Source organism: Mustela putorius, unplaced genomic scaffold (assembly GCF_011764305.1).
Source record: "Mustela putorius furo isolate JIRA1106 unplaced genomic scaffold, ASM1176430v1.1 tig00000827_pilon_pilon_pilon, whole genome shotgun sequence".
Lineage (NCBI taxonomy): Eukaryota > Metazoa > Chordata > Mammalia > Carnivora > Mustelidae > Mustela > Mustela putorius.
This window is the reverse complement of record NW_025421489.1, coordinates 8,074,475-8,093,930: the sequence shown is the minus strand read 5'-3', so window position 1 is coordinate 8,093,930 and position 19,456 is coordinate 8,074,475. Positions and strand designations below refer to the sequence as shown.

General features: G+C 37.9%; 1 protein-coding gene across 6 annotated transcripts in view; it reads right to left on the bottom strand.

Moving 5' to 3' along the window:
• NSUN6 (NOP2/Sun RNA methyltransferase 6) overlaps nt 1-19,456 on the bottom strand; it is a 76,774-nt gene that overhangs the window by 11,296 nt on the left and 46,022 nt on the right. For 5 of the 6 annotated variants that reach the window (XM_045085016.1, XM_045085017.1, XM_013058900.2 and 2 more), the window contains 2 exons: nt 4,810-4,958; nt 5-130 (listed from right to left, as the gene is read on the bottom strand). In XM_045085016.1, the coding sequence (XP_044940951.1) occupies nt 5-130; nt 4,810-4,958 (275 nt within the window). The remainder of the gene's footprint in view (nt 1-4; nt 131-4,809; nt 4,959-19,456) is intronic. The other variant, XM_045085018.1, reaches the window with a different exon arrangement.

Here is a 19,456-nt window from a genome sequence, read left to right as displayed (position 1 = left end):
TTACCTGGGGCTGAAGCTGAAGGTAAGGAAACGTTCGGAGGGCCCAGGCGACCTGTTCTTCGTTTTCGGCCAGCGAGATGGTGCATGTGCTATAGACCAGCACGCCCCCCGGCTTCAGCAGCTCAACGGCCTAAAGAAACACGATCAGACTCTGGACCGCAAGGCACGATCGACACTTTCCGGGATTTTAGATCGCTAGGATACCTTTCAAGGGTTTGGGATAAATGTTCCGTATGACCAAGATTGGTTCTCTGTTCCAGACTAGATGCATTTCACTCTCTCAGAGCAGTTATAATCCGTTTAAACCAAGACTTCCCTGAACATAATCATTCCGTTTCACTCCTTTAGATACCCCTTTTGGTGCCAAAACTCACACATGTACCTTTTTAAACCATAGTCCTTTCTGAACTCTGTACTCGTGTACGCACTTCCTTCTTCATACGTCTTCTATCCAATTCGACAGTGAACATCTATCTTCCCTCTGAGACCCATTAGAGATATGCTAGTTTCAGGCCCCAAACCTGGTATTGTCTTTAATGCCTCTCTTTCCCTCACACTCCCTATCCATTAGCAAATTCTACTGGCTCTTCCTTTAAGATCTATCCAGAATTTGGCTGTTTCCACTGCTATCATCCTAGTCTGAGCCCATTTTTGGCCTGGATTACTACAGCCTCTTCAGAATCTGAGTTCTCAGATTCTGAGGATGAAGGAGAAGGAGGACGTAGAAATGTGGCTGATCATAAGAAAGGAGCAAAGAAAGCTAGAATTGAAGAAGACAAGAAAGAAACAGAGGACAAAAAAGCAGATGTTAAGGAAGAAGATAAATCTAAGGACAGTAGTGGTGAAAAAACAGATACCAAAGGAGCCAAATCAGAACAGCTCAGCAACCCTTGAATTTGAGTGTCTCACCAATTTCAGAAACCATAAAAGAGAAAATATTGGGAAGAAAAATTTTTTCCTTTTGAAGACTTCTGGCTTCATTTTATACTACTTTGGCATGGACTGTATTTATTTTCAAAATGGCTTTTTTTTTGTTTTTGTTTTTCTTGGCAAGTTTTATTGTGAGTTTTCTAATTATGAAGCAAAATTTCTTTTCTCCACCATGCTTTATGTGATAGTATTTAAAATTGATGTGAGTTATTATGTCAAAAACTGATCTATTAAAGAAGTAATTGGCAAAAAACAAAACAAACAAACAAAAAAACCTGCTTCCCTGTTTGCCCTCCTATAGCCTCTTCTCCATACAGCTGCCTGAGCACTGTTTTTAAAACTTCTCCACTCAAAACCCTATAAACGGGGACGCCTGGGTGGCTCAGTTGGTTAAGCAGCTGCCTTCAGCTCAGGTCATGATCCCAGCGTCCTGGGATCGAGTCCCATATCGGGCTCCTTGCTCCGCAGGGAGCCTGCTTCTCCGTCTGACTCTGCCTTCCACTCTGTCTGCCTGTGCTTGCTCTCGCTCACTCTCTCTGACAAATAAATAAAATCTTTAAAAAAAAAAAACAAAAACCCTATAAACGCCCTGACCTATGACTCGCAGTCGATGCCCAAGTCCTTACAGTGGCTTTCCAAGCCCTACACAGAGCAGGCCTCTGGCTGCCCTTCTGACCTCCCCTCACACCTCTCGCTCGCTTTGCTTTAGCAACACTGGCCTCCGCTGTTCCGAAACACACATGGCCCACTCCCACCCCAGGAGCAGTGCACAGGCTGGGAAACTTCTCATTGTCTGCAAGTGCTTCTTCACAGTCTTCTCTTTGTGTCTCGGCCACCTTCCCGGCACTGACCCTCCCAGGAAACACTGCCACCATTGCAATCCAGCGCTCCTAGCCTCCCTTGCTTAGTCTGCTCCGCGGGGCTACTGCTCTGCTACTGGACTTCCTAACTTACTCAGCTGTCTGCTTCCTTTCCTCCCAATTAGAATAGACACTCCATGAATAAGGCAGAGGTTGTTATTTTTTTCGCTACTATCTTGACAGCACCCAGAATAGCATAGATGATGTTATCCTTAGGTGCTCCATGAAAAATGGTCCAGTAAATAAGTGAATCAGGAAATAGGTATTATAAGAAAATGAGTTTTTCCCAAATAACAGTTTATCTTTTCAGACTCCCAGACACTTAAAAACATTTCAAAGAAAAATCTTTAAAATATATACTATACATAGTATATTATTACATATATACATAATACATTATATATATACATACACACATATATACTATATGGTATATACAAGTATGTAATAAACTATATAACATATAGTATATCATATATAGATATAGTGTATCATATGCTACATATATCTTATTGTATATAGCATATATCGTGCTTTCTTAACTAGAGTAGACTGATCAAAACTGAAACCATTAGGGGCACCTGGGTGGCTCAGTGGGTTAAGCTGCTGCCTTCGGCTCAGGTCATGATCTCAGGGTCCTGGGATCAAGTCCCGCATCAGGCTCTCTGCTCAGCAGGGAGCCTGCTTCCTTCTCTCTCTCTCTGCCTGCCTCTCAGTGTACTTGTAATTTCTCTCTGTCAAATAAATAAATAAAATCTTTAAAAAAAAAAAAAACTGAAACCATTACTGTACTCGTGCCAGTTATGGTTTTAAGCATTTTACAAGGATTTTCTCAATTTACTTATAACCATGAGGTATGGTTACCATCACCAATGAGGTGAACCTATTAGGTAGCATAGTCTCCACTTCTCATATGTGGTAACCAATGTACCTGAAGTCACTTACGCAGAAGCAGCACAGCTCCAGACAAGCCGTGTCTGATTATAAGGTCCACATTCTCAATTAACACCTCTCAGTGCAGACTGGCAAACCTGCTACATCCTAAATTCTCCCTTGTACACAGTCGGCTGTTCCTCTTCCCTGTGATCACTGCAACTACTCCTAAGTAACTTTTTAAAATTTCCTTTCTGCTAGGACCTAAAAAAAACAAAAAGCCTACTCTTTTTAAAAAAATTTTTTAAAAAGATTTAATTTGTGAGAGAGCATGCACGAGCACAAGCAGGGAGAGAAGCAGGCTCACCATCAAGAAAGGAGCCTGATGCGGGACTCAATCCCAGGACCCTGAGATCATGACTTGAGCTAAAGGCAAACGCTTAACTCACTGAGCCACCCAGGTGTCCCCAAAAGCATAGTCTTCTAAAATAGTATCCTGGGGTGCCTGGCTGGTGCAGTTGGTTAAGCGACTGACTCTCAGTTTCAGCTCAAGTTGTGATCTCAAGAGTTGTGGGATTGAGCCCTGTGTCAGACTCTGTGCTGTCTGGAGTCTGCTTGAGTTTCTTTCTCCTTCTGCCTCTACTCCTCCCCACAATCTCTGATCTCTCCGTCTCTCTCTTAAAAATAATAATAATAATAATAAATCTTTAATAATACAGTGTCCTAATTTTACTTTCAAGTCAAAGTGGGTTTCAGCTATAAGTAAAGCTTCTATTTTTTTGCTTCCAGGATGTGTTAAAATTGTACAGAGAAAAAGTTAAATAATCTACTACCAGCGCATCCTTCATGTTTAAAAGATACTAGACAGATGAGCAAAACTGTACTCGAAGACAACTTTTAGAGACCCACTATTGGGTCTCTATGTACTTATAACTGCTGGGCTGAGGGGAAGTGATTTAGTCATCTTTGGTCAAATGCTCTACATTCTGTGAAATCCATGGAATCATTTGTTCAAGCCTGAAAGAAATCCTCATACGTTCTATTTGGGCTTCTCCCGAAATGTGCTAGACACCAGCTCAATTGGCAAAGTTTTTACCATTCTTCTATATCCTACACTGAACAGTCTCTTCTCATTTTTATCAGTGTTTCCCTCCGCTGGACCTCCCCCCTCTCATATGCTAAGATGATCCAGGAACCCTATAAAAAAAGAGCAATTTGTTTTATATTCCATTTCTTATACATCCCATTCTTTAACTATGATATTAACAGCTCACTGACTTCTTTAAGATATAGCAGAAGGTTGGGAATTCATTAAATGTTTCAGTGAAATTTTGCTACTGCCTTTAAATGAAAGAAATGATCAACATAGGGGCACCTGGGTGGCTCAGTGGGTTAAGCCTCTGCCTTCGGCTCAGGTCATGATCTCAGGGTCCTGGAATCAAGCCCCGCATCAGGCTCTCTGCTCAGTAGGGAGCCTGCTTCCTCCTCTCTCTCTGCCTGCCTCTCCGCCTACTTCTGATCTCTGTCAAATAAATAAATAAAATCTTTAAAAAAAAAATGATCAACATAAATGAAAGATTCTTGGATTTAAAACTAGGTTTTTTCTGTCTTTTCGTCTGATAAAATAAACATAAAATTTGCCATTGTAACCATTTGAAAGCGTCTAGTTCAGTAGCATTAAACATTCACACTGTCATGCAACTATCACTACCATTCATCTCTCTAGAACTTTTCATCTTCTCGAACTTAAAATCTATACCCATTAAATACTAATTCCCCATTCTTCTGTCCCTCCAGCCCTGGTAACCTGTATTCCACTGTCTCTATGAATGTTCCTAATCTAGTTACCTTGTATAAATGGAAACAGACAATATTTGTCTTTCTGTGTCTGGCTTCTATCACTTGGCAGAATGTTTCCAAAGTTCATTCATGTTGTAGCAGAATTTCATTCCTGTGTATGGTTGTATAATATTCCATTCTGTGTGTACACTGCATTTTGCTCATCTGTTCACCTATTGATGGATCACTCGATGGGCTCTTTCTACATTCTGGTTATCATGAAAAATACTGCAATGAACAATGCTCTCAAATGAAACATCCAACTATGAAGGGCAACTTTCTTTCACATCAAAGTATCATCACATACCACAGTGAAGAGTTTTCTCTGTAATGGTGGATATGATGTCACTTCTTTCAAAGTCCAAGAACAAGCCATGTTTGGTCTCTGTCCCATTCCACTACATGGTGCATCAAGAAGAATTCGGTCAAAAGAGTCTGGTAAGAATGGAGGTTTTCCTATGAAAAGAATTATAAACATATTTGCTATCTGCCTACTGATCTAGAATAGGAAGCTCCTGGAATAGAAATAATTATCAGCAATTTAAAATCATAATCTAGACTACAAAGAAAAACAATTTCTCCTTTCAAATAGTGGTAAAATTAATTCTAACATATGCAAAATAGTAAAAATGTGATTATTATAATTAAGGGTTATTCTGTTGACACAGTGCAAATCAAGGCCAATCAAATGAGACTCTGAATCCCCAGCATCAGGAGCCATAGTTTATCAGAGCTACGATCTGGAATTACTTCTCGTCATCCTGAAGGCTGACACTTCTCTGGGCAATCCCTACTGAAGACAGCCCAGAAAGGAAGAGTACCCGTTAGGTTCTAGTCAAATCTACTGGTTCTGAGCTTCCTCACTCTCCTTGCTTGTGGGCCATCAGCAAGGCTATGCTCTAGAGTAAGGCGGTATGTCCCTGCATCGAATCATGCACAGGTTTCCCTCTGCATTCATCTAACTTTCACTAACTTCTGAGCTATTTTAAGTGTTACTAGAGAAAGTCATGAAACCAGTCTGCTAATACATACGTTTATGCTACTTTACTGCATGCAAGACACTGCTGCTGACTGCTTTCAGAGGAAGCCAGCTGACTGTCTACAGTAACCACAGCAATGTTCCGAATACCACACCAAGATAACCTGCTTTTCTCTAATTGCAAGACAAGCAGACAAGACTGCTCATCAATTTAACTCATCTCTATCTAAACCCATCCTTGCCTTCTTACCTATGGTCTCAGAATATCTTCTCAAAGTGAACAGTTATTTTTAAGGATTTTGATACATACTAAAAAAATGCTCTAGAAAGACTATACCAATTGATATTTCCATTATGATTATACTTATTCTCCCAAAATTCTTCATCAAAGGATTATTTTTATTGTTACTGTTGTTGTTTTATTGGCCATTTGTATTCTTCTTTATATGGTCACATTGTTTTGTCCTTTTCCTACTAAGATTATTGTCTTTCTCTTTTTTTTTTAAAAGATTTTACTTATTTGTTTGAAAGAGAGAGCAAACACGCAAGCAGGAGGAAGGGCAGAAGGAGAAGCACACTTTCCACTGTGGGGCTTGATCCCAGGACCTGAGATCATGACCTGGGCCGAAGGCAGATGCTTAATCGACTGAGCCACCCTGATGCCCCTGTTATCTTTCTCTTATTGATAAGAAATATAAGGATAGTAGCTGTTTCCTGCCGTGATTAGCTCTCGGATACCTTAGTGATCTCTTCTGCTTTTCCAACTCTTCAACATCTATTTAACAGATTCCTTACACTACTTATTTATACTACATTGTCTCTGTTGAAACACCTTATATAACTTTTTTAATTCCTGTGGCCAAATATACAGCTCAACAAGTTATTCATTTCCCTGACAAAGTAAAATAAAACCAAAAAATCAACTCCTGAGACTAACAAATACAGACCATTAATGATGAACAATTTGGCCTCATCCAGATTCTTCTCCAACCACATTTCTCAGTACTCCCCCCAGATCTGTCAATGTTAAAAACAAATCCACATCACCACTTTGTTACCCAAAACTGTCACGAACTCTATTTCCATGCTTCTACTAATTCTATTCCCCTGAGAAGCCCCCTGCACTTATTTTCATTTGTCAAAATGCTCTCTACAGTCTCAAGGCCTAACAAATGCCACCTCCTCATCTAAATGCTTTTTCCATTGTCCCTCTAAGAAGTAATCCTTCCTTCTGAGTTCCTACTGCACTTGGTATCTTTTGGATGTATGGTATTGTTTTTATATTTATTTACTTGAGAGACAGGGAGACAGAGAGTATAAGCATGTGGCAGGGAGGGGCAGAGGGAAAGGGAGAGAGAATCTTCAGCCGACTTCACGCTGAGCATAAAGCCCAATGCAGGGCTCCATCTCCTGACCTTGAGATCATAAGCTGAGCGGAAACCAAGAGTCAGACGCTTAAATGAGTACACCACCCAGGTGCCCCTGGCTGTATAGTCATACAATCCCTGGTGATCATGTCTTACTTCCCCCCAGCACTGAAAATTCCTTAAAAATATCTGCAAGCTCACAAGATACCTCTGTGTGAACTAGGATTAAGATATCTGCACCCTGGCTCTCTTTGGAGATGACATGATACTTTATATGGAAAACCCAAAAGACTCCACCCGCAAACTACTAGAACTCATACACCATTCAGTAGTGAGGCAGGATACATAATCAAGGTACAGAAATCAGTTGCTTTCTTATACACCAACAATGAAAATATAGAAAGGGAAATTCGAGAATTGATACCATTTACTATAGCACCAAGAACCATAAGATACCTGGGAATAAACCTAACCAAAGAGGTAAAGGATCTGTACTCAAAGAACTACAGAACACCCATGAAAGAAAAGGAAGAAACAAAAAGATGGAAGACCATTCCATGCTCATGGATTGGAAGAATAAACATTGTTAAAATGCCTATACTGCCTAGAGCAATCTATACTTTCAATGCCATTCCGATCAAAATTCCACTGGCATTTTTCAAAGAGCTGGAACAAACAATCTTAAAATTTGTATGGAACCAGAGGAGATCCCGAATTGATAAGAAAATGTTGAAAAAGAAAAACAAAGCTGGGGCATCACATTGCCTGATTTCAAGCTTTACTACAAAGCTGTGATCACCAAGACAGCATGGTACTGGCACAAAAACAGACACGTAGACCAGTGGAACAGAGTAGAGAGCCCAGATATGGAACCTCAACTTTATGGTCAAATAATCTTCGACAAAGTAGGAAAAAATATACAGTGGGGAAAAAAACAGTCTCTTCAATAAATGGTGCTGGGAAAACTGGACAGCTATGTGTAGAAGAATGAAACTCAACCACTCTCTTACACCATACACAAAGATAAACTCGAAATGGACAAAAGACCTCAATGTGAGGCAGGAATCCATCAGAATCCTAGAGGAGAACATAGGCAGCAACCTTGTCGACATCGGCCACAGCAAATTCTTTCAAGATATGTCTCCAAATGCAAAGGAAACAAAAGTGAAAATGAACTTTTGGGACTTGATAAAGATCAAAAGCTTCTGCACAGCAAAGGAAACAGTCAACAAAACAAAGAGGCAACCCAAGGAATGGAAGAAGATATTCGCAAATATCTTCACTACAGTCGAAGGGCTAATATCCAGGATCTATAAAGAACTCCTCAAACTCAACACACACAAAACAGATAATCACATCAAAAAATGGGCAGACGACATGAACAGACATTTCTCCAAAGAAGACATACAAATGGCTAACAGACACATGAAAAAATGTTGACCATCACTAGCCATCAGGGAGATGCAAATCAAAACCACACTGAGATACCACCTTACACCAGGCAGAATGGCCAAAATTAACAAGACTGCAAACAACATGTGTTGGAGAGGATGTGGAGAAAGGGGAACCCTCTTACACTGCTGGTGGGAATGCAAGTTGGGGCAGCCACTTGAGAAAACAGTGTGGAGATTCCTTAAGAAATTAAAAATAGAGCTTCCCTATGACCCTACAATTGCACTATTGGGTATTTACCCCAAAGAGACAGATGTAGTGAAAAGAAGGGTCATCTGTACCCCAATGTTCATAGCAGCAATGGCCACAGTCACCAAATGGTGGAAAGAACAAAGATGCCCTTCAACGGACGAATGGATAAGGAAGATATGGTCCATATATATAATGGAGTATTATGGCTCCATCAGAAATGATGAAGACCCAACTTTTTTATCAACATGGATGGGACTGGAAGAGATTATGCTGAGTGAAATAAGTCAAGCAGAGAGAGTCAATTATCATACGTCAATTAAGTCAATTATCACTTATTTGTAGAGCATAAGGGATAACACGGAGGGCATGGGGAGATGGAAAGGAGAAGTGAGTTGGGGGAAATTGGAGGGGGAGACAAACCATGAGAAATTGTGGACTCTGAGAAACAAACTGAGGGTTGGAGGGGAGGGAGATGGGAGGTTGGATGAGCCTGGTGTGGGTATTAGGGAGGGCACGTATTGCATGGAGCACTGGGTGTGGTGCATAAACAATGAATTCTGGAATACTGAGAAGAATGAATAGATAAATAGATAGATAGATAGATAGACAGATAGATATCTGCACCCTGGAATTAACATAGTCCTACACTATGATACACTGAGTACAAGTTGTAATTTAGCCTCTCAACATATACCTCAGCCAGGTCCCTTTGGACAGAGCATAACTGATGCCATGGCCCTGACAGGGGGAGCGACAATAATGTCTCATCACTGAACTTACTGTTCTTGGTAAGTTCAGTGATGATATTTAAGACTTAAAAAGGTGGTGGATAATTATACAGAAACTGAGAAAATCATAAAAATCGTCTAGACCAAGAATCTGTCTAAATCTGTCTAAAATCAGACCAAGATCACCAAACGGCCCCCAAATGTACCTGGTCCAAGAGAAATTTCTCTTGTTCAAAACTAGAAAGCGATGGAATGAATATTTAAGGCTTATACATAGTAGAAGAGTACCCTGCTTTCTGTTTATGCAAATCTTTTTCTCTTAATATATAATCTTACCACTACATTTAGTGATTTCTAAAACTGCATTAGTATGGAGTCTTATATAATTTAGGTGCAATTTTATGATACAAGTAACGAGACTGAGACAACTTTTGGAATGATGGCATATGCAGATCTTCTTCCCAGTGAAACGACTGGTAAAAATTATAACAAAACCAAAAACTGCCATTTAAAATCTCTACAAAATGTCTAGGATATACATCAAATGAAGAAACACTTATTAAAGAAAGTTTAAGGAATGTGAGTGTCTGTGGTATCTGAGCCACAATCTGTTCCTTCCTTTGCCCCAACAGCCTCTTTCCTGAAGTTCAGAGTGAAAGGTGATCCACTTCATGTGGGTGCGGCCAAGAACACATGGCTGCCTCTCTCCCTACACTCCCAGGCAAGAAATATGGTAATTCACTGGAGATGACAGGCCTGCCTGCATTTCTCATCTCCTCAAGTCCCATGTTGGAGAAGCTAAATTCCAGCTTAAGAGCAGCTGAAAACTCTGGGGCTGCCTTCCTCCATCCAGCCCCCACTCATCCGTGGACAGCTCTAGTCCAGGCACAGCAGCCTGAGAATACCAAAACCCCAACTGTCTCTGCCCCAACCTAACAGAAGAACCTCCAAATATAAAAAGCAAAAACTGGGAGAACCAAAGGAAGAAATATACCATTCAACAATGAGTTAAAGACTTCCACACCTAATTTTCAATAATAAAAATAATAACCAGGCATAGGATCAAAAAAGAAATAGAACATTTCAACACAGAGGAGACCTAACAGATTATATATAGAACATTCCACTCAGCAGTGGTAGAATACACATTATTTTCCAGTGCACATTGGTCATTCCTTAAGAGAAAATAAAGTAAGGTCATAAAACACAGATCAATAATTTTATTTTTTTTAAGATTTTTAAAAATTTATTTGACACAGAGAGAGAGATCAGAAGTAGGCAGAGAGACAGGCAGAGAGGGGAAGCAGGATCCCCGCTAAGCAGAGAACCCGATGTGGGACTTGATCCCAGGACCCTGAGATCATGATCTGAGCCACCCATTGAGCCACAGGCACCCCCAGATCAGTAAATTTTAAAAGGCTGAACTCATACATTTGTTCTCTATCAAAATGGAATGAAAATATGTTAATCATACAAGGAAATTTGGGAGTATCACAAATATGTGGAAGTTAAAAAACATGCTCCAAAATAACCATGGGTCAAGGAAATCATAGGTAAGTCATAAAATGATTTGACATGAATAAGAACAAAAACACAACATACCAAAACTTATGGGAAACAGTGAGACATGGCTTAGAGGGAATATTACAGCTGTAAATACCTATGTTTCTAAAAAAGGTATCAAATCAACAACCTAGACTTCGATCTTAAAGCAATGGAAAAAGAAAACTAAAAAGCGAAGATGAAAATAATAAAGGTTAGAGCAGAAATTAATGAAATAGAGAAAAAAAGAAAAAAAACAAAAACAAGAGAAAGGATCAACAAAACCAAAAGTTAATTATTTGCAAGGAGCACAAAATAGACAAAACTTCAGCCAGACTGACCAAGAAAAAAAGAGAAAAACTCAAAATGCTACTATCAGGAATTTAAAAGGAGACATTACTACTGACCGGATGGAAAGAAAAATAATTAAAAAGGAATACTACAAACAACTGTACAGATAATTTAGATGATATGGATAAGTTACCAGTGAAACACAAACTCCTGAAAATTATTTAAGAAGAAAGAAAATATGAATAAATCCATAGTAAGTAAAGAGACTGAATTAATAATTTTTTAAATTTTCACAAAGAAAAGTCCCAGCCAGATGTTTTCACTGATGAAGCTACCAAACATTTAAAAAATATTTAATAATTTTTGATAAATTCTTTCAAAAAAAGAAGGACAAAGAATACTTCCCAATTCATTATTTGAAATCAGAATTACCCTAATATCAAAACCCGATTAACACAACACAGGAAAAACTACGGACTAGTAGCTCTTAAGAATATCAACATAAATACAAACAAACCTGATCAAGCAACATGGGAAAAAAATTATGCACTAATACCAAGTAGGATTTATTCCAGGAAGCAAGATTGGTTTAGTATCTGAAACTCAATAAAGGTCAAATACCAGAAGATCATCTCAATAGACACAGAAGAAGCATTTGACAAAGCCCAATATTATTTTATCATTAAAAACAGCAGCAAACCAGGAATAAGAGGGAAAACCCTCAGTGTAATAAAGGTTATCTATGAGAAACCTATAGCAAGTTTTAAGCCACTAGAAAGACTGATCAGCAATAAGATATGAAAGTCCTCTGTTACCACTTCCGCTTAAACATTTTACTAGAGGTTCTAGCAAGGACAATTAGGCAAGAAAATGAAACAAAAGGCATCCAAATTAGAGAGAAAAAAGTAGACCTATCTTTATTATTTGTAAATAAACAAAGCTGGAAGACACCTCACTTCCTGATTTCAGAATTTACTAAAAAGCTACAGTAATCAAGACAATCCTTACTACTTACAGATAAAAATACCAATCAGTGGAAGAGAACTGAGAGTCCAGAAAGAAACCCTTACATTTACGGCCAACAAAAGTATCAAGACAATTCAACAAAGCAAAAGAGCATTTCACCAAGAGGTGCTGGAGCTAACGAGTATCTATAGGAAGAAGAATCAAACTCAAGTTGGATTCTCTCATCACAGCATAAACAAAAATTATTTCACAATGGATTCTAGATCTAGTTGTAAGAACTAATATAATACAATTCTTAAAGATACCCAAAACACAAATAACAAAAGAAAAAACAGGTAAAATGGACAACAAATTAAAAACTTCTGAGCATCACAGAACACCATCAAGAAAGTGAATGAACAACTCACGTAATGGGAGAAAATATTTATAAATCCTATGTCTAACAAAAGACTTGTATCTGGAACATATAAAGAACTTGCACAGCTCAAAACATAAAAAGACAACCCATTCTAAAAATGGGGAAAAGGATCTGACTAGACTAGGAGATATAACGTGCCCAACAAGCACATGAAAACATGTTCGACATTGTTAGACATCTCTGCAACAGAGAAACGCAAATCAACACCAGAAGACAGTACTCCACACCTACCAAGGTAGCTTATAAGTAAAGGGACAGATGCTGGTAAGGATGTGAAGAAACTGAAACCTTCATATACTGCTGCTGAAAATGTAAAATGATCCAGCTACTTTGTAAAACAGACTGGTCGTTCTGCAGAAAGTTGAATGTTGAGTTGCCATTTGACCCAGAAATGCCACTTAAAGGTATCATGCTCAAGAGATATGAAACCTATGTCCACACAGAAACTTGTACACAAATGTTCACAGCAACATTTTTCATAACAGTCAAAAAAGCGTCAACAACCCAAATGTCCACCAAATGATGATCATCGGTGCAGTGGAATACTGTTCATCCATGTAAAGGAATGAAGTACAGAGACACACCATGACATGGATAAAACATAAACACATTATAATAAATGAGAGAAACCAGTCACAAAAGCCCACATACTCTATCATTTCCTCTATATGAAAAATCCAGAACAGGCCAATCTGCAGAGACAGAAAGTAGGTTAAGAACTGACTAAGCCTGGGGGGTGGAAGTCAAAGGGAATAGGGAATTACTGAGTATGAGGTTTCTTTTCAGCATAATGAAATTGTTCAAAAATTAGATTGTGATGATAGCTACATATCTCTGAATAAAAAAAACTAGTGAACTGTATACTTTGTGTGAACTATATGGTACATGAAGTATACACTAATATACAACAAAGCTGTTAAAAAAGTGAAGTCAGATTATTACAAATTTTCATTCTAAAGCAATCTTTATTATTCATCCTACATGAAGAAAACCCACTATTTTTTCCCATTTAACAAATAATACAGGGGTGCCTGGGTGGCTCAGTGGGTTAAAGCCTCTCCCTTTGGCTCAGGTCATGATCCCAGGGTCCTGGGATTGAGTCCCACACAGGGCTCTGCTCAGGAAGAAGCCTGCTTCCCCCCCTCTCTCTGCCTGCCTCTCTGCCTACTTGTGATCTCTGTCTGTCAAATAAATAAATAAAATATTTTAAAAAATAATACAGGTAGATGTAACTTAAAATTAGATAAGAGAAAGAATAATAATCGTTCAAAAAATCTCTACTATAACATGAAATGTTTCCTTTTGCATCAAGAATAAAAATTGCTTTCTGGAATGATTTTTAGTACTTACCCTATACATTAAAAAACAACTGGTTTCTTTTTATAAATTGTATATATGAGGGAAAAGATAAGATTCAGGCTACTCCTTGTAAGTTAAGTATAACATTAAAGATGTGGATAATCTTTATTCCAAATAAATGACAGCCAAAGTGAATATACTTCTTAAAGAGTTCAAACTGAATATTCAGACTGAGTATTTTCTCTTTTTAGGTTTTTTTTGAGGGGGAGGATATTAAAATCTCCTTGTTATGCTACATAAAACTTTTAATCATACTAATTCAATTTACAGAACAGGTGAAAATCACCCTGAAGTAAATTGTCAGAATTATTGTTTTTATGCTCTTTCATTTTCCAAGTCAGTATTTATTCTTTGTGTCCAACTAACAATCTATTGTGCATACAAATTAAACATTTCTAATAAAAAAATAATTTAAAACGGTGGAGGGGTGCCTGGGTGGCTCAATGGATTAAGTCTCTGCCTTCAGCTCAGGTCATGATCCTAGGGTCCTGGGATCAAGCATCACATCGGGCTCTCTGCTCAGACGGAAGCCTGCTTCCTCCTCTCTCTCTGCCTGCCTCTCTGCCTAATTGTGATATCTGTCAAATCAATAAATAAAATCTTTAAAAAAAAAACTGTGGAAAAAATTCTGTTTTCCAAAGATGACTGTGACAATATCTTCCATCCCACATGCTTTCAATTTGCCATTGACTCTTCTCCCACAAGAGATGGGGTCTAATGCTCCTTCTCCTTTATTCTGGACAGCACCAAACTTGATGCTACATGACTTTTGGACGAGGTCATAAAAGGTGATACAGCTTCTGCCTGGAGCTCATGGGACACTCATTTTCAAAACCCAACCAACATGGTCTGAGAAAGACCAGTAAGGTGATGTGTAGGTGCCTTCTGAGAGCCACCATTAACCTCCAGACAGGTATGTATTAGACAAACCTTCTGAGATGACCCCCCACCATTGTGTAAGACACTGAAAGTGAGAACCATTTGAGTTCCCAGTTAATCCCTAAAATTGTGAGAAATAATAACAAAATTATTATTGTTTTAAGCCACTAAGTAATGGGATGATTTGCTGCAACAGTAGTCCATACCCAGAACAAATTGTTTAAAAATCAAAACTGCCCTGCAACGTGACATGTGCACGGTGACTGAGCCACTGAATCAACTCCTTGCCACCTTATACTACACACCTCATTCATCTGCTCAGATGACTTCCGACTCTCATCTTAAAAAGTAAAGAAGAAATTTATAACTAAAAGGAGTAAATTTAGAAAACAGGAGGTGGGAAATGGCAGAGTAGGAAGAGCTTGAGCTCCCCTGATCCCACAGACACACTACAACTACTACAACTAATTCTGAAAATCTGAAAACAGAAGATCTTCCAAAGAGAAGGTCACGTCAAAAAGGGTAAGATTAGTGGAGATAACCAAACTCCTGGTGTGATTACACAAACAGATAGGAAGGGATCAGACTCCACTGCTGGCAATCCCAGCCCTGGGAACTTACAGTGGGAAGATGAGACCTCTTGATACCTAGAGCTTTGAAAATCAGCAGAGCCTACCTAACCTTGGGAGTTCTGACAATCAGGCTATCAGTTGATTTTTCAACAGAAACTTTGCAGGCCAGAAGAAAGTGGCATGACATGTTCGAAGTGCTGAAAGGAAAAACCTACAACCAAGAATATTCTACCCAGCAAGGTTATGATGAAGGAGAAATAAAGAGTTTCTTGGACAAACAAAAGTGAAAGGAGTTTATCACCAGTAAACCTGCCTTACAAGAACTGTTAAAGGAAATTCCTTAAGAGAAAAGAAAGACTATCACTAGAAGAAAATCATTAAAGAAAAAAACTTCACTGGTAAAAACAAAAACATAGTAAAAATAGTAGATTAATCTCTCATAAAACCAGTATGGAGGTTATACCACTAAGATTGTGAAATCAAGTATATGTATAAAAGGAATAAAATCTATAAGGAATACACAAAATAAAAAGATGAAAAATATGACACTGTATACATAAAATGAAAGAGAAATAAAAATTTAGTGCTTTCAGAATGTGTTCAAATTTAGGTGGCCACCAACTTAATACAGACTGCTATATACAATAGGATGTTATAAATGAACACCATGACAACAAATAAAAGACCTATAACAGATATTAAAAAAAAATAAAAAGAATCTAAGCATTACACACACACACACACACAAAATGAAACAAACAAAAAAAAACCACCAAAAGAGAACAAGAAGGAATCAAAGAACTACAAAAACAACCAGAAAGCAATGAACAAAATGGCAATAAGTACATATCTATCAATAATTAAAGTTTTTTTTTAAAGATTTTATTTATTTGAGAGAGAGAAAGAAAGAACAAGCATGAGCAGGGGGAGGGGCAGAGGAAGAAACAGACTCCCTGCTGAGTAGGGAGCCCAAAGCAGAGCTCGTTCCCAGAGTCCTGGGATCATAACCAAGGCAGATGCTTAACTGACTGAGCCACACAGGACCCCAGTAATTACCTTAAGTTTAAATAAAGGCTTAAATTAAAAGACCTGGTGACTGAATGAATAAAAAACCAAGACCCATCTATATGCTATCTATAGGAGACTCACCTCAGACCTAAAGACACATAGAAACTAAAAATGAAGGAATGGAAAATTCCATGATATTCCATGCAAACAGAAAAAAAAAAAAAAAAAAGGCAAAGCCAAGTAAAAACACTTACATCAAACAAAACAGACTTTAAAACAAGGCTCTAGGGTGCCTGGGTGGCTCGGTGGGTTAAGCCTCTGCCTTTGGCTCAGGTCATGATCCCAGAGTCCTGGGATCGAGTCCCGTATCAGGCTCTCTGCTTGGTGGACAGCCTGCTTCCCCCTCTCTCTCTGCCTACCTGTGATTTCTCTCTCTGTGTGTCAAATAAATAAATAAAATCCTTAAAAAAAAAAAAAAAAGCTCTAATAAGAGACAAAGGCATTACATAATAATAAGTGGATCAATCCAACTACAGGATGTAACAACTGCAAATGTCCACACAACAGAGCACCTAAATACATAAAGCAAATATTAACAGAGGTAAAAAACAATATAACAACAATGTAATAATATACAATAACAGTAGTGGACTGCAACACCCTAATAACATCAACCGACAGATTACCCAAACAGAAAATCAACAAAGAAACAGTTGCTTTGAATGACACATAGAACAAATGGACCTAAAAGATACAGAATGTTTCATGCAAAATGAGCAAAACATACCTTTTTTTTTTTTTTAAGATTTTTATTTATTGATTTGACAGACAGAGATCACCAGTAAGCAGAAAGGCAGGCAGAGAGCGAAAGAAAGGGAAGCAAGCTCCCTGCTGAGTAGAGATTCCCGATGCGGGGCTTGATCCCAGGACCCTGGGATCATGACCTGAGCAGAAAGCAAAGGCTTTAACCCACTGAGCCACCCAGGCACACCCATACCTTCTTTTCTAGAGCATATGGCACATTCTCCAAAACCAATCACATATAAGGCCACAAAATGAGCCTCAATAAATTTAAAAACACCAAAATCACGTCAAGCACCTTTTCCAACCACCACAATGGGAAACCAGAAAGAAATTAACAGAAAAAAACTGGAATAAACCACAAACACATGGTAGCTATACAACATGCTACTAAACAACAATGGGTCAATGAGGAAATCAAATAATACCTGGAGACAAATGAAAATGGAAACATGACGGTCCAAGTTTTGGGGAATACGGCAAAAACAGTTTTAAGACACAAGTTTACAGCTGATACAGACCTACTTTAAGAAATAAAAAAACCTCAAACTATCTGTCCTAAAGGAACAAGGGAAAAAAAAGTCCAAAGTTAGTAGGAGGAGGTAAATAAATAGAGCAGAAGTAAATTGAGACTAAGAAACAACAGAAAAGATCAACGAAACCAAGAACTGGTTCTTTGAAAGGATGAACAAAATTGATAAGCCTTTAGCCAGACTCATCAAGAGAGAACTCAAAGAATAAAATCAGAAACGGAAGTGAAAAACAAAATCAAAGAGCAGAAATAACGGACAACATAGAAACACAAAGGATTATTGAGATTATAAGAGAACAATAAATTTTTATCCAAACAAATTGGACAACCTAAAAGAAATGGATACATTCCTAGAAACATACAATCTTCCAAAACTAAAACTGAATCCGGAAGAAACAAAAATTAAACAGACTTATTAGTAGTAATGAAATTAAATCAGTACAAAAAAATTCCCAACAAACAAAAGTCCAGGGCCAGAAGGCTTCAAAGGTGAATTCTACTAAACACTGAAAGAAGGGTTAATACCTATTCTTCTCAAACTATTTCAAAGAATAGAAGAGGAAGAAAAACTTCCAAATTCATTCTAAGAGGCCAGCATTAGCCTACTATTAAAACTAGACAGACACTACAGGAAAAGAAAACCTGACAGACAGTTGCAAAAATCCTCAACAAAACATCAGCAAACCAAATTCAACAATATATGAAAGGGTCATTCACCAAGATCAAGTGGAATTTATTCCAGGGATGCAAGGATGGTTCAATATTCACATACCAATGTGATACATTAACAAGAAGGATGAGCATCTCATCAGATGCAGAAAAAACACCTGACAAAATACAATATCCATTCCTGATTAAAAAATAAAACGAAACGAAACAAAAAAACTCTCAACAAAGCAGGGTTAGGAGAAAAATACCTCAACATAATAAATGCTATATATGAAACAATGTACAACCAATATCATACTCAATAGTGAAAAACTGAAACCTTTCCTCTAAGATCAGAAATAAGACAAGGATGTCCACTCTAGCCACTTTTATTCAACACAGTCCTAGAAGTCCTAGCCAAAGCAATCAAACAAGAAATAAAAGGCATCTGAACTGGTAAGGAGGAAATAAAACTGTTACTCTTTACAGACATGATACTATATATAGAAAACTCTAGAGACCATAAAAACCTATTAAACAAATGAATTAATGTACAGAAATCTGTTGTGTTTCTTCTGTACACTAATAATGAAGTAGAAGAGAGATTAAGAAAACAATCCCATTTACAAATGCATCAAAAAGAAAAAAAAAATACCTAGGAATAAACCTAACCAAGGAGGGGAAGACCTACACTCTGAAAATTTTAAGACCTTAAGGAAAAAAACGGAAGACAATACAAATATATATAAAGATATACCACACTTGTGGATGGGAAGAATACTGTTTAAATGCCCATACTACCCAAAGTAATTTAAAAATTTAATGCAATCACTACCAAAATAACCACAGTGCTTTTCACAGAACTAGAACAAATAGCACTAAATTTTGTATTAAGCCACAAAAGACCCCAGTCAAAGCAATCTTGAAAAAGAATAAAGTTGGAGGTATCACAATCCCAGATTTCAAGATACACTACAAAGTTATAGTAACTGAAAAATATGGTACTGGTAGAAAAACAGATCAGTAGAATAGGAGAGACTGATTAGAAATAAAACCATGCTTTTATGTTCAATTAATCTATGAAACAGGAGTCAAGAATATCAATACAGAAAAGACAATCTCTTCAATAAATGGTGCTGGCAAAATTGGGTAGTTACATGCCAAAGCATAAAACTGGACCACTTTCTCACACCATGCATAAAAATAAACTCAAAATTATT